The 16,224-nt window shown below is 40.6% G+C and overlaps 2 protein-coding genes across 7 annotated transcripts in view; both read right to left on the reverse strand.

Moving 5' to 3' along the window:
• Positions 1-8,239: 8,239 nt before the first annotated feature.
• LOC121951447 (zinc finger and BTB domain-containing protein 14-like) lies at positions 8,240-10,946 on the reverse strand. The gene is made up of 2 exons (XM_042497774.1): positions 10,860-10,946; positions 8,240-10,242 (listed from the first exon to the last, which is right to left on the reverse strand). Exon 2 carries the CDS (start codon positions 10,217-10,219, stop codon positions 9,047-9,049), a length of 1,173 nt encoding a protein of 390 aa, XP_042353708.1. The 5' UTR covers positions 10,220-10,242; positions 10,860-10,946; the 3' UTR covers positions 8,240-9,046.
• A 2,744-nt stretch (positions 10,947-13,690) lies between these two features.
• The window catches only part of LOC121951239 (band 4.1-like protein 3), a 72,370-nt gene continuing 69,836 nt past the window's right edge, over positions 13,691-16,224 (reverse strand). For all 6 annotated transcript variants that reach the window (XM_042497500.1, XM_042497499.1, XM_042497504.1 and 3 more), the window contains one exon: positions 13,691-14,765. Coding sequence is in view for 1 of the 6 variants with exons in the window: in XM_042497503.1 (XP_042353437.1) it covers positions 14,760-14,765 (6 nt within the window). In the remaining 5 variants the exon portion in view is untranslated. The remainder of the gene's footprint in view (positions 14,766-16,224) is intronic.

Genomic DNA, 16,224 nt, shown 5'->3' on the forward strand with positions numbered 1-16,224 from the left:
GTCCCACAGGCTGCATACATTTAGCTCTTTAGAGGGCAAATCTCACCATCAAAAATGGACTTTCTACAATCTACAATGAACAGCTACACACAAACATTTACTGATATAAATTAAACTAAAATCAATATACACATACACACATGAACGTATCTCCGCTCCGGTAACATCCTCCCTTTAATTCTACTTTATTTCATTTAATGTTTATTTTAATTATTAATTTTTTTATGTCATTTTACACATGCAGTCACAAAAAGTGATGGAATGATAGAAATGCAGCCAGATGGAAACATAAACACGGGTGTCATATTTGACAAATTGCCCCAAATTTAGCTGCTTTTGTAAAATATTATTATTAGAATTATTTGGAGTATTATTTTACTTGTTTCCCATGTTGTTCCCTTCCTTGTCGTGTTTATGTGTATAAAGACAGAAAAAGAAAAAAAAGAAGGAAAAAAATTACGATATCTCAATTTTAATAGGGTAGCCTAATCAATAGGCTATGAAATGATGTATTATAAATAACTATTTATCAGTTAATTGATTCATTTTAATGATTAATCAAGTAAGGAAATTGCTTCTAATTTTGCAACCCAAACATGTCACCTTTTGCACACTAAAAGGATAAAACTAATGAGTCATTCATCTATTTTTTTCCCACATTTTGTCGGCTTAATAGTAGATTTTTAAGAACTCTAAAAACGCTGGAGTCACTCGCACACTTTGTGTGATTTTAACTGTTAAGCAACAGGTAATGGCTGATTGTCAGTCGTCCGCCACGAGATTAATCACTGAATATTTAAAGTTTCTACAAAGTCCTTTTAATCAAATGCATTGTAACTTGCTAAATGTGTTTCGGGTTTTGGGGGCAGATTCCAGATAACATTTTTTATAATCAGATTACAGCTGCTGGTCCTTTTCATGCCCCCAGATGTGGTCCTCGAACAAACACTGCCTTTAGATCCGTCAGCGTGATCACCGGGGGAATTTCATTAGAGAGAGACCTCCATGACGGAGACTGATAACAGCCGAGAGGAGGAGGAGGAGGAGGAGGAGGAAGGAGGGGAGGGAGGAGAACAGCATGGACTGTGTTTGACCAAAGACAGCCCTCAGTTGTTATCTGTGCCGGGTGGAGAGGAGGAGAGAGGAGGAGATAAAAGACTGAAGAAGAGTGAGGAGGAAAGATGGATGGTAGAGGAGAGGGAGAGAAAAGAGGAGAGGCAGGACAAGGAGAGAAGAGAAGGAGGAAAAGGAGAGAGAGTAGAGTCACGATCAGATGACAGAGGGAGATAAGAGGAAATGTAGGAGAGAAGAGAAAAGGAAAACAAAGAGGAGAAAAGAGGGCAGGGAAGGGGGTGAAGGAGCAGAGGAGAGAGAGAAATGAGAAAAGAGGAGAGACAAGGAATGACAAGAGAGGAGAGAAGGAAGAAAAGAAGACAGGGGAGGAGAATACAGGAGCGAGGAGAGGAGAAATAAGGGAGAAGGAAGGAGTAGAAGGACGGGTACAGGAGAGGAAATGATAAGGGAGGATGGTAAGGGAGGAGAGATAAAGGAGAGAAAAGGAAAGGTGGGGAAAGGAGAGGCAAGGAGAGGAGAGGAAAAGAAAGGTGAGGAGAGAAGAGGAGAGGAGAGGAAAAGAGAGGTGAGGAGAGGAGAGGAGAGAGAGAAAGAGATGAGAGAATAAAGAAGAGGAAAAGGAAGGAGAAGAGGAGGGAGGGGGACATACAGAAGAGAAAGGGACTGGATAGGAGACGGGAGGAGTAAAGGAAAAGGGAGAGAGATGGAGAGGAGGAGAGGACTGAGGAAAGAAAAGAGAAATCAGAGGAGATGAGGTAGAAGGAGAGGAAACAGGGCAGGTGGTATAAGTAAGGAGATAAAAGGAGTAACGCAGAGATAAAAGACACAATGAGGAGAGAAGGGGGGAGACAGTGACGCAGGAGCGGGTGAGGAGGCCCGGACTCCCCGCTGAGGAGTGATGCAATGGTAATCTCTCCTCTGGAGCATCTGGTCCGGCCCTGAACAATGACTCCTGCAGGCAGATCGCAGCAGCCTCTCCTGGTCCTGCAGAGATGATCCTGATAACCCGCCTCCACCCGCCCGAGTCTGCAGGTCAACGGCGTCCACAAAGACGCAGCTTGTCTGCGGACACACCGGGTCACAGTTAATAACTTCTGTGGGCTGATGGGAAAAGAGGAAACTGGTCAGATAGGAGCTCCTGTGTTCAAGGTGATGAGTGAACCTCCTCCCCGAGGACACATTCCTCACCGTGCATTAATGTGACGCTCAACCTGAAGATGAGCCGTTAATCGAGCGTTATTTTACAGTTGTGTTCTCCAAGTGCTGCCATATAAATCAGATTAATACCCCGAGTGTGTGTTTGTGCAGTAACTGGAGAAATACTGTTATAAGGTGATTAATGCTTTTTTGTTTGAGGAGTAAGATGCCTCTGAGATCAGATCAAGGATATAAAATGTGTCATGTCGAGGACGACATCACAGGAACTAAAGATGAATCATTATGAGCAGAGCCGCAACGATCATTTTCACTAAATGCTGCTAATTACTTTCCCCCTAAACCCTTTAAAATCAGATTTTAAAAGTGATAAACTTGGCAAAATGTGTCCCACAAACTGCAAGCATGAAATTAGTGAAAGTTGACAAAGAAAGAAACCTGAAAATTAGTTTAAAAACCCAAAACAAACCCCAAAATAGTTTATTTAAAATTTTGTCACAAAAAACAACTTCTTTTTAGCTTCATGTGCTTTTTCAAGTTATATTTATGGTTTTTTTTAAAAAACTTTTTTCTCTTTTTTTGCTCATTTTCTTGTAACTTTTTTTTGAAATGCTTGCCATTTCTTTAAGCCACATGTTGTTACATTGCTCTTTGCCTTCACAGTTAATCATTTGATGCATATTCAGTGTTGTAAAATGCTGAAAATGCTCATTAAAAATTCTTTAAACTGGAGGTGAAGCTTTCGAATTAATTGTTTTGTCCAAACAAAAGTCTACAAACTAAAAATATTCAGAATCACATCAGATAATGACGAGCAACAAATCATTACCATTAGCAATCTGGGTTATGATATATTTGGCAATTTAGCTCTGTAATAATTAGCATTTCAGCTTTAATTCTAAGGATGCAATCATTTGATGCATAGTCAATGTTTTGGAAAATGCTAAAAAAAAAAAAAAAGGTCATTCAAAAATTCTGAAAACTCGAGGGGAAAATTTCAAATTACTTGATTTGTCCACAGAAAAGTCCAGTGCCTAAACATATTTAGTGCACTATCAAAACAAGGCAGAGAAAACAAGATGAGCCGTTAATCGAGCGTCATTTTACAGTTGTGTGGTACTAAAAGTGCTGCCCTGTAAATCAGATTAATAGCCCGAGCGTGTGTTTGTGCAGTAACTGGAGAAATATGGTTATAAGGTGATTAATGCCTTTTTGTTTTAGGTTTAAGATGCCTTTGAGATCAGATCAAGGATATAAAATGTCCCGTGAAGAGACATTAGAAAACAGACAGACACTGTGATCATGAAGTCCTTAAAACTGAAGAAATTCCAGATGGTGCTCGAGCGGAGGACGACATCACAGGAGACTCTACGGCTCATGAATGTCAGCAACTCTGATTAAAAGCCACTCCGCTCAGGGAGAGAAAAAACTGCTGGCTTTGCCTTTCATGCCCATTTATCACATGGAATTGTTTGTATACAGTTGTTTTATTCTTCCAGAGTGTGTGTGTGTGTGTGTGTGTGTGTGAGCGAGAGAGAGATGAGATGAATGTAATTAAAGTTTTTTAATTAGATGCTGTTCTTTTCTGGGAAGCCTGTGGCAGCGCTGGGTGGAGCCAGAGTGGAGACAGGAGGTTTGTGGTCTGGCTGAGGGAACCACGCCGGCCGGGGTAATGGAAACCGGGTGTTCACTGTACACATATACACATATAGGCGAACACACACACACTTGTGCACACATGTACTCGCGCCCACACACACACACACACACAAACTGAAGCAGAAGAGGGAATAAACACACATTGAAAGCCACATAAAGTTATGCAGACATGAATCTGAATGCACAGCCCCCACAATACTATTGTATGCCCCACACACACACACACACACACACACACACACACACACACACACTCAAACACAAAAATCCATCCATGTGACTACCTGCATTATAGAATTCAGCCTGCTGACACGTAAATTCCCTAAATAGTGATGATGTGTGCATTTGCATGCACAAACATGCATGCAAGCTCATGCATACATAAAAACAAATATGGACTGACACACACACACACACACACACACACACACACACACACACACACACACACACACACACACACACACACTCTCCTCCATACTGATTCACAATCCTCACGCACAGGCACGGATGAGTACACGCGGAGAGGCAAATGCATGAATGCACTCGCTGCCTGTCACTCACTAGTGGATGTGCGTGCGCACACTCAGGCCTCATTATAGATGCACATAGCGCACGCAAACATATAACCATCCTCCGATGCATGCACGCACACACTCAGCCCCCTCCTCCAGTCATTACACATGCATACACACGCACACATGCGTGCACACACATACAAATGGCACATGCCTCAGCACACACATACAAATGCACAATAAGCCTTCATCACTGAAATCCCATGGCACGCACACACTGATATAATGCATGCACACATTACATGTCAAACCTTTTCACACACACATGCACGCACAATATAATGCATGCACACATTACATGTCAAACCTTTCTACACTACACACACACACGCAAAGACAGACAGGACATAAAAGGCACCCAGCTCCAATCAGTCCAACAATGAGATACAAAACCATATCCAGCATCATTTGCTGGCTTTAATGCGTGCACACACACACACACACACACACACACACAGAGAGGCCAAGAAATGCAGAAAACAGATCTCGGGCATCTACTGACATCAGTGAGGCAAGGCCCGCCTTTTCCATTAGACACTGACGTCAGTTTTCCACAAAACTGTTTCACCCCAAATTACAGGCGATCAGACCGTTCCTCTGTTGACAGTTAAGAATAGATCAATCTAAGATACATGCTTCACACAGCGTCGCTTTACCTCCACACTGTGTGGTCAAACTGTCACCAAAAAGGCGCAGAGTGTGTGACTGTGAGACAGAGCGGACTCTGCGAGACCCTGATGCTGCACTGGCCCCGTTCCAAACGCTGGAGTCAGATGTATGTAAATATATGGAAAACACTGAGGTGTGAGAGCGCATACATTTCACAAAGCCACCATATGTGCTTTCCAGGGAGGCTGCTTTAATAAAAGCACAGTAACTTTTACCCTGCTGTCAGTGTGCTCGGTGCGCTTTCAGTCCCGGTTGGTCAGCACGAGCAGGTCAGATTGGGCAGCAACAGGTCAATCACTATGAACAGGGCACCATCTAGTGTTGCATGCAGAGTATGAGAGACAGTTTTTCTCCCCGGTGAAACAGCCATGTTGGGTGTGTGTGCTGGCTTTGTGTCATGTGCAAAGTGTTTTCACCCTCATTGAAAGAGGCGGGTTGCCGAGAGGTGAGTTTCATTATTGGGAGTCAAACTAAAGAGCTGAAACGGAGCTGAATGAACCCAAAGGTGCAGCGGGCTTTCAGGTTTGGTGGCTGCAGAGGGGGCTGGGCAGCAGATGTGACTGTTTGCATAGGCCGGGCTAATAAACAAACCAAAGCCAGAGGCACTGCTCCCTCTCTCAGTGGAAGAAAGTTACATCCAGAACTAAAGATTCATTATTCTGAGCAGAGCTGCAACTCTCATATTTGCCAGTTTCTGCCAATTACCTTCTCCATTAAGCATATGATGCATATTCAAATGTTGAAAAAAACAAAAGCTGAAAAAAGCACTTTATAAACTCGAGATGAAGCTTTAAAATTACTAGTTTTGGCCAAAGTCTAAAGATGTTCAGTGTACTAACAAGAAAAATAAAAATCAGGCATCACTTTGGCTCCATGTTAATTTTTAGTCATTCCACTTATCATTTCAGCTTTTTATTATAGGAATACATGTTATTGTTAAAGCTGCAACTGCCATTTTATATTATTATTCAATCTGCCGATTACTTTCTCAATGAATCATATGATGCATTTTCAATGTTGAAAAATGCTGAAAAATTCAAAACTCTGAAAATTTGAGGTGAAGTCTTAAAATTGCCTGTTTTGTCCAAACAGTCCTCAGCACAAAACTGTTGAGTGTACTGACACACGAGAGACAGAGAAAACTGACAAATCATTGCAATAAGTCATCTGGAACATGATATATTCAGCATTTTTTTCTTTAAAAAGAAAAGTCAGCTTTCAATTCAGCTCCGTACTCATTTTCAGTCCATTGAATTAACATTTTTACTTTGATTCTAACGGTCCACATTATTATTAAAGCAGCAACTGTCATTTTCATTATCGATGAATCTGCCGATTACTCAGTTAATCATCTGATGCATATTCACTGTTGAAAAATGGTGAAAAAAAGGTTCCTGAAAGGTTCTGAAAACTCGGGGTGAAGCTTTTAGTTTTGTTTTGGTCAAACCAAAGTACGCATGTTTTACATTTACAGTATTGTTCTGGTATTTCCCAACTAAATGTGGAAAATTAAAGTCCAGAGAACTTTTCAACACAACCACAAAAAACCAAATACTTCTGATGAATATGACCAACGTGCCAATTACAGAAGAATTTTAGTCATTTTTTTCCTCCCAACTATCAATACCAAAACTTAAAGATACCAAAGTAGATGCCAACTACCAATCCGATACCACTGCGTAAAACAAAGAATTAAGAAACACATACAATTAAAGACATATAACTTTTACCCAGTGTAAAATATTGCAAAATTACTGCTATTTATCTATTATTGGATGTTCCACTTTCTTATGGAAATCACTTCTTCCTCGCCGCTCAGAAACAGCAGTCGACAGTGACTGCAGAGTAAAACTTGCTGTGAAGGATGCTGTTTTAGAGCATCAAAGAACTGATTTCCAGGAAAAGTACTTTAGCGCAGAGCTGCTTTAAAGTTTCTTAATAAATTAGATGGAATCAGCAAACTTGCCGATGCCTGATCCAGCACGACGTCAGTGTCAGGCGCATTCCTGATTTTTGTATTGAAACAACGCTGCTTTAAACACCTGTATTTTAGGACTGCACAATTAATCAAATACTTATTGCGATTTTGTCTCATTAAGATTAAATGAACATGATCGTCTGGAATATCGACATTCAGAATGAGTGCTCTGCTCATTAAATCAAATCAAGCCCCAACCCCAAGCTGTGAAAAAAACATCCGTGAATGTTGCACCTGCAGTCAGGCAAAACCAAAATCTTCACACATTGTTTGGAAATATTTCAGATTTAGAAAAACAAATTATATGCAAAGCGTGCATGACCACAAAGAATCACAACTAACCTTTTAAACCACCAAAAAACCTGAAAATAACAAACAAGTGTGATTGCAAAATTGATCAAAATATTCATGATCGTCATTTAGGTCAGAATTGTGCAGCTCTTCTGTAATCTGCACAAAACACACGTTTTTTAAATACATTTGTCTGTTACTTGTATTGTTTCACCTTTTAAACATTACAGAGTAATGTTTAGCCCTTTAATACCTGAGGACATTGGCTTGACTTAAAAAAAAAAAACATAGGCAGAGGGCAACGAGTAACTTAACAAGAAACAGCCCAAAAAATAGCAAGAAAATTGTAAAAAGTTAAGAAAATTACCTGAAAAAGGCAAAAAAAAACCAAAAAGAAAATTACTTCAAAGTGCTGAAAAATGTATTTTTTTTTGGTAACATCATTTTAAAAATATAATTCTGAGAATTGTAAATACAGTTTTCTGGATATTTTCTGTAATTTTTAAATAATATCTAATAATCCTTGCCAAACTAATTTACGGATCATTTCTTTGTCACTTTTTACTGTTTTTTTGCAGTTTGCGGGACATTTCTTGCCCTGTTGCTCATTACTTTTTCACCTGTGTCTTTTAAAGAAATCAAACCAATGTCCTGTGATTTCAGATGTTTCGATGCTAAAAACGACATCTGAACGCAACACGAGAACCGATGCCGATGCAGGTGTTAAAGGGTTAACATCTGAAACCGCATTTTCAGTCCTCTGAGGTGGGTGTGGCACGGATCACCTGCGCTGAGCTCTCCGCCACAAAAACCAAACTTTGCAAAAACAATAAAACACAGCAAATGGTGTTTATTGTCAAAGTGTAGGAGTAGGACAATGTTATATGTGCATAAATCATTATCGTGTACTGTAATTGTGCAACAAACTAAGCTACAGTATATACAGACATCTATCATTAACTGTTGATAGCTGGATGACAGTTATACTGTATAACAGTAAATCTAGTTGGCCGGTTGCTTGGGCAGGACAGCCTTTAAAGGGCGATCCGTCAAACGCCCAAGACTTTGGTATCATCTGCATCGTCGAATGCAAAATGGTGACTCTTACTCTTACAGTGTAATATCAATCAATACAACTAAACACATCCATTAAAAACATCCACATGAATATACTCAATGCAACAAATGTTATGCAGAAAAATCTCCCCCTCCCTCCCCCAAAACACGTCGCTCTGTTTCTCTCTTTTATCTCCATAAAATCCAGTAAAGGTTAAACAAACATTTAAATGTTACATATCCCATAAAAGTAAAAGAGAATAATGTTATGAGGACCCCCAGTCTAGATAGCAACGATGCTCTGTGAAAAATATACGTATAGTAGAGTGAACTAAACATTTACATGATTTTACAGGTGGAAAGAAAACATCGTTTTGACATAACTCTTTAGAATAATAATACAGCCCCACAGTCTTCTGAACATGCTCTGATCGCTGTTACTCACTCCGATCATCGTCCGTGTGATGTCAGGCCCGCAGCCCGTCACAGGGTCGTGGTTGTGTCAGTGTGTTTACATGGTTTTTTTTAAGTGACTGTCGTGGATGTGTGTGTGTGCGTCAGTGTGTGTTTTGGTGCGTCTGCAGGCTCAACAGTCCCCCGAGTTATGCGAGTGTGGCCCGGTCTCCATTTTCCAGTCTCTCTGGTCGGTGGCCTCTGCCTGGCCGTGCTGGGAGGCGGCGGGGGACAGGGACATCTGTCTGCGGGGGTTGCCGCTGTGCATGGTGTTCCAGTGGCGCTTCAGATCGGACGCTTTGATGAAGGCTTTGTCGCAGGAGCCGCAGTTGAATGGCCGCTCGCCCCGGTGCTGCCGTTCGTGGTCTTTCAGGTGAGACTTGTGCTTGAAGGCCTTTTCGCACATTTGGCACGCAAAGGGCCTCTCGTTGCTGTGCACCCGCTCGTGCCGCTTCAGGTCGGGGCCCCTGATGAAGGCTTTGCCGCACACGACGCAGCGGTGAGGCTTGAAGCCGGAGTGGATCTTCAGGTGCTCCTTGAGGTGGGCGGCGGTGGTGAAGGCTTTGGGGCAGTGCTCGCAGCCGTAGGGGCGGTTGGCGGTGAGAAGCCGCTCCTTTTTGGCGTTGTGGTCCATGGGCTTCGTACCCGTGCTCTGGCAGGAGCCGTGGTCGCGGTGGCCGTACAGGAGGTACTCCAGCTTCATGTCGCTGGAGGACGAGGAGCCCCAGCCGTGGCTGTGAGGATCTTTGCTCATGTTGGTGTTGTAGTTGTGCGGCTGCGACACGTGAGAGCCCCCGGGGCCCATACCGTCCATCCCCTGATCGTAGAAGCTGTTCTTCCTCACCTCCTCCATCGCCAGCTCCTTCAGGATGGCGTCCTGAGCTCGCATCCCGTGGTCGCCGGGCGCCTGGTTCTCCCTGGTCTTCATGTTCGTCAGCTCGCGTTTCTGCGTGCACAGGTTATCCAGGAAGTTGATGCCCAAAATCTGACCGGACGACATCATCATGTTGATGTCCTTCTTCCTGACGGCGAGGCGGGCTGTGTACATGTAATTGAGCACCTCTTCGAAGATGTCCGAGCGGATGAAGTCCAACTCCACGATGGAGTTGTCCTCGTCGCTCTGCTTCTTGAAGAGCTTTTTGAAATAGTTGCTGCAGGCGGCCAAGACACAGCGGTGAGCCCTGAACTCTATGTTTTCCACCACCACCACCACATCACAGTGCTCACCTTCCATCCTCTGCTGGTTGAGCATCTTCAGAAAGGTGGCTTTGTGGTCATAGTCGATATATCTCAGTAAATCAGACATGTTGCAGGTCAAAGTGGAACAACCTGCGGGAGGAAAACAGTCAAAGTTAAATATTTTGCTTTGCACAATAAATCGGGCATGAAAATAACCTGCACAGCTGAGGGGTGGAGCTGTGCCTGCATGCTGCTCGGGATAATACACACACTCAAACACACACCGAAACATTCAGTTTTAAGAGTAACACGCAAACTGTAACACATTTGTTTACAAACGGGCGCCAAAAATGCACAGAGTAAACAAAAGTAGCTCAATCAATCGTGCAGAAATCCTCAGCAGAAAAAAACACCATAGGCCCGACAGCAATAAAAGCCGCAGCAGCGCTGCTAAAATTACACAAACGTGAACAGAAACAAACAGACGCACTTTCCTGAACTTCGTTAACGCGTTTTAGCCGCTGAGTTCGCGTGACAGTCGCGTCGCGTGCAGAAAGGATAACCTTAGCAGGAATATTTCACATTTCACTGCGCCCAGCCATTTTGGTCAGCAAGCCTCCATTGGCATGTTTCTGGTGTCTTTAAAGCAGTTCGCAAACAGGCGGAGGAGCGCGGCGGCGAACAGGCGAACAAACGGCGACGGAAAATCGCCGTGTGCTTTCCCGCGCCGTCCGAAGCGACAAAGAGAGAATAAAAAATGTTAATACCCGAAGCCCTGAACGCGATCCCTGTGTTGTCACGCAAGGCAGTCGACGACGATCCAGAGCTGTCGTTTTTCCTCTTCCTCCTCTTGTTGTGACTGTTGGGCTTCACAGGAAGCGGCGCGTCGTTCTGCCGCCACCTACCGCCCCGGAGCGGGAACTCCACCGAGATCCTCTATTACCGCGAAGAGCGCTCACTCCGCACAGGTTTCTGTCCGAGACGATGACTTTTTTTTTTCTTTTCTCAATGTTTGGACAAAAAATAATACGCATTTTTTTAAAAAAGTATTTGATATTGTTTCTCTATAAAAATACATTTTAACAAAGTAATAAATAGATAAAGTTCACTTTGGTTTATGAGACACTATAATGTGCACAAATAATGCACAATAACAGGATATTATGCACAGTGTCACGCATGTAATCATTTGGAGTTAACTATTAGAATCAGGTTTATTTCAAAGTTTTTATACACAAGGAACATGGTGTTTTGGTGCATAACAATAAACATTGTTATTTTTGGGGGCATTAATATTGGTATTATTATTATTACAGGATTTGAGGACACTGTACTGTACACTCTGACCCCCCAACACACACACACACAAGCTCTATTTTGAAGATTTTATTTTTAAAAAATACACTTAGGATCTTATTTATCCTTATAACAGTTTTTTTATACTTGTATTGCGTAGAAACAACACACTTGCAGTTGCTATTATAACAATTTAGAGAATTTTGAGGTATCCCACTTGTAGGCCTACTTTAGTACTTCTATTTTAATACTTACACTTGTCTACATCTCAGAGATAAATATTGTACTTGTTACTACACAACATTGATTTGTCACATACACACTTATGACAATTTGCAATACCATACAATTTTTTAAAGCATATTTTACCATGTACATTTTATATAGCCTATATTTGATAACTTATGCACATACTTGGCCAAAACAGTTGCATCAGATTCTGTACCAAAAAACGAAAACTCTCGCATTGCTTAAATTAATAACTTTGATACATAATGGGCTCTCCATAATTTCAATTATTCATGTCCAAACTAGAGTAAAGTGCCTCCCCCATTTTACACCACCCTGTCCTCTATTATAAATGACATAAAGTCCTTTAAACAGAAAAAAAACTGTCATAGAGATACTGTATGTCTGAAAATCTAAAAAAAGATCACCTCCTTTTAGTGTTTATGTCACCCAGCAACAGAGACAGAGTGGGACATCTTACCTTTAGTGTCTCTCCGGCTCACGCGCACGTACACAGCGGGGCGGAGCTTTAAAGCCTGCGTGCGTTCAACATAATTACCTCTAGCTGTAAAAATCCTCTCTTAATTACCCCGAGGGCTTCTTTAAACACAACAATTAAGTGTTTCGAGCATTTGGTGTAATGAATAATAGATTGGCAAACTGTTTACAAATTCAAACCCACTCCAATTAATATATTTAATTATTTTTAAAGCAAATGTTTAAGCTTAAAGAATGTATTAATGAGTTGTCCATCCGGTTATTTTAATGCCTGAGGATATGAAATCTGATTTGGCACTCATTATTATTATTACTCATTACTTCTGTATCGATGTTAGTAGATTTTTGGTGGATTTCTCCTTTAAATCCTTCAATAATGATTGAGCACGTGATTTAAAAAAATAAATAAATCACAAGAAATCATTTAAACTCATAATTGAGACTGAAGGCAATTTTAAGATTATGATTCAGTCTATTAAAGGGCTCATTGGTACATGCCATCATTTGGTAGATTATTGTGATATGAACTATGGAAGTGCAGAACTGCAAATATAACAAGATGTTTTTCAGGTTTTTACAGGATATTTTCATGTTATCACAAGAAACCTTTCTTGTAATGTAGAACATTTCACATTATCAAAAGAAGGTTTTTGTTATAACATTAAAAATTTCGTGTAATGAAGTGAAAAACATCTTGTCAGATTGAGAAACGTTTCGTGTTGTTACCTAATACTGATTTTTTTTCCTGGCTTGGCACTTCTGTGCTTTTATAATGAACCAATGGGACGGTGGCTTATTTACATGATTTTCACAAATTTTCATGGAAAAAAATTAAAAAACTTTTCCATGACTTTTCAAGGACCCATTTTTTTAAATAAAAAAAAACAAAAACGTTGACAGACTCAAATGTAATTGCAGTAAGCTCGCATACATGAAGGGAGAAAATGAGGAACCGAATGTCACACATTAATTCATATTAAAGCTGCTTTACGTCGACAGCTATGGAAAATACATTTACTGTTATGTTTTGTGGAAGGTTATCTATGAAAGATTACAGCACCAGTTTAATTACAACAAAGTTCCAGGACATTTCCAAAACTTTCAATAATAAAATAACAATTCCATAACTTAACCAAGCCTGGAATAAGTAATTGTGATATTCCAAGACTTTTCCAGGGTTTCCATGATTGCTGTAGCCCTGGCAATGGACAACTTATGAAGTAAAGGCTGAAAATTCCAGAATTTTTTTTAAAATAATTAAAAAAAATAAATAAAATGACCAGAAAAAATGTGCTTAAAACCGTTTCTGAAACATCATTTTAAATATGTAATTATGATTTTTTTCTAGATTTTTTTCTCCAAGTTTTTAAAGCAAAATAATTCTACAAATCTACAAATGTTTGTTATTTGTGTGACTTTTCTGGGATTTCCACAGCTCTCCATTTAATGATCACAAGTGAGAATAGTAAAATCAGCAAAGCCCTTATCCGAATTAGCTCTCTGTCGACAAAATGTTTCGACGTGCCAGTGTCAAAATCCATCAGCAGTAAATCATTGGGTCCAACGGTGACACGAGTTTCAGTTCTGTGGTCGACATTTTATTATTCGAGAAGAAAACAGCAAATTAAAAACAAATGCATTTGCCACTTTTATTTCACCATTTTTTGAGGAAAACATGGCTGTACACGAACAATACTCGGCTATTCAGATACACGTGAACAGATGAGGGAGGCATACAGTTGACATGTTCAGGGTGGGTGGAGGGCGAAGTGGGGGGGCGGTTGACAGATCTCTCTTGGCTTTGCATCTAATTTGGGCAGAGCTCGGCAGTCTGAGCCCTTTGCCTCACAGTCACACAAACCTGGGACTTGTGCTGCAGCCGATCATCTACCCGGGAGAACATTCAAAGCCTGCGCAGGCACATAAAAATCGATTTCTGTGCACAGAAATCTGGATTCCTTGGCGATTGCCAAAAAAAAAAAAAAAGACCTTCTTGGGTGAAGTTAATCGATGATAAAATACTGAAATGATCATAAAATGCAATTCAAGTAGACAAAAAAAAATCAAAAGTGAAAGATAATTTGCTATTCTTCTAGGAAAGCTCGGATATGTACAGAGCCGGGCCGCAGTGATTTCTGTAGTGGCATACCTGACGGGAAATCATCGTTGGAGTGAGTGAGGCGATGCTTGCTGGCAAATGAGGTTGGCACTTCTACAGCAAGGTTAAATAGTGTACGCTCCCTAACATATACAGCCTACAGCGATTTTTAAGTGTCTGGAGTGATGGCTTTATTTCATAAATAAAACGTTGCTACAATAATTATTCTCAATAATCATAAAAATGCATCAAAGTCATAAGGCAGTGAAAGCAAACGGTCTGCTTGCTGCACACAGGGATTCGGCGTGCAGGTGGATCGAGAACCATTATTTTAAAATCTCAGTTATAATCTTGCCATTTGTTTGATAATGCAACGTTGCGTCCTTCTCATGCAAGATGCATTTATTTATATTGCAGGTGATGGTTTGCGACTAGCTGCAGCATTTGGAGAGTAGGAGCCTTTCTAGTCTTCTGAGAGTCCTCGGAGTAATATGTGGAGATCTGGATGTTGGATTCTGGGAGGTTGAACAGAAAACAGCCCTCAGTGTTACTCCTGCAAGAACAGAGGAAACAGCGGTGAGTAAATCCTCCAAATTTAATCCCACAGGAGCCTTCAGCGCCACATCGCACCTCGCCAAAGAGTGAAAATGAGCCTGATAGAAGGTTATGGCGCTTTTACCACCGTGAATAAACGCACCCAGGGACTACAAATCTATAAAAATGCACACACAACACAGATACACACAGGCCTCTTGGGTACTTTCTAACAAAATAGGAATGCAAACTATTTTAGTGTTGAGTGTGAGTAAGGAGTCAGAAAAGGCTGGTGTCACAGCTGACAAACGCCATCTTTATTTGCGTGGTTTGTTTTTTAATTTCAGCCACTAAAAACATTTCCTGTACACCATACTTTATTCACCAAATACACTATTTTGCTAAATAGAGAAGATATGAGGAGACTGTTTAAGAACGAGGCACTCTGGATTTCTAAAGGTTGTACTTTAAAGGGACAGTTGACCTCAGACTCTAAAGTACATGAAGTATTTTTGGAGATATCGGCCGTAGAGATGTCTGTCTTCACTCCAATGTAACGGAAGATGGCACTCAGCTTGTGGTGCTCAAAGTGCCAAAATAAATGAAAAACAATCAAGAGGTGCAGAAATTTCTTCGTATGAAGTGCCAAAAAATAATCTGGATGGACGGCTGTGAGACGAAAATAAATGTTATTTAAATTACATTACATTTAAATCTATTATATTTAATAAAAAATAACATTATAAATCTTATATACATTTTAAAAACACTGTTCTTTAATCTGCACAACAGTGCTTCTATTAATTTGCAGAGATGATCTTTTTAGGAGCATAAACTTATTCAAAAGGTTTTAATCGTTTCGTTCTGTAAAAACAGCACGTATAATATCAGATTTTATTTCTTTAAAAAAAAAGTTGTCTTGCATATTTTTTTTTTTTTTTTAAAAAATCATCCTTCATCGGTGCCCCACGGGCTCATTACAAAATAGCTCCCTTAAACCGAAATACTGATATTTAACCTTTTAACCCATAAGTGAGTATTTGTAAAAGATATTACATGGTATATATCGATCATTTAGATCAGCAAGAGTAATGATATTTTGTAAATAGTATTTTTCAGACGGGGATGTTTTTCTGTGGTAACTATGGTGATTTAATATAAACATGACTGGTCAGCTAACTGGAAACCACCACCTGATGAGGAAATACGACCCCAAACCTTTGGTGAATAAAGCGTGCTGCGCAGGAGACGCATTTTAATTTGACAGACTCACACTGGTCTGCACCTCCGTGTGTGTGTGTGTGTGTGTGTGTGTGTGTGTGTGTGTGTGTTCTCAAACTAAGACATTGTTTAATTTGAATTCTTGAAAACACTCCAAACTTTTCTGACACTGTTTATCCCAAACACTGTGTGCATCTGAGAGACCAGAGCGAAAACATTTAGCATCACGTTAGAAGTGCAACTCAGAAACACAGCGG

The sequence above is a fragment of the Plectropomus leopardus genome, chromosome 12 (assembly GCF_008729295.1).
Source record: "Plectropomus leopardus isolate mb chromosome 12, YSFRI_Pleo_2.0, whole genome shotgun sequence".
NCBI classification, from domain to species: Eukaryota; Metazoa; Chordata; class Actinopteri; order Perciformes; family Serranidae; genus Plectropomus; species Plectropomus leopardus.

Excerpts from the sequence above, each read along its gene's own strand:
- LOC121951447 (XM_042497774.1), bottom strand. The coding sequence starts at position 10,219 with ATGTCTGATTTACTGAGATATATCGACTATGACCACAAAGCCACCTTT.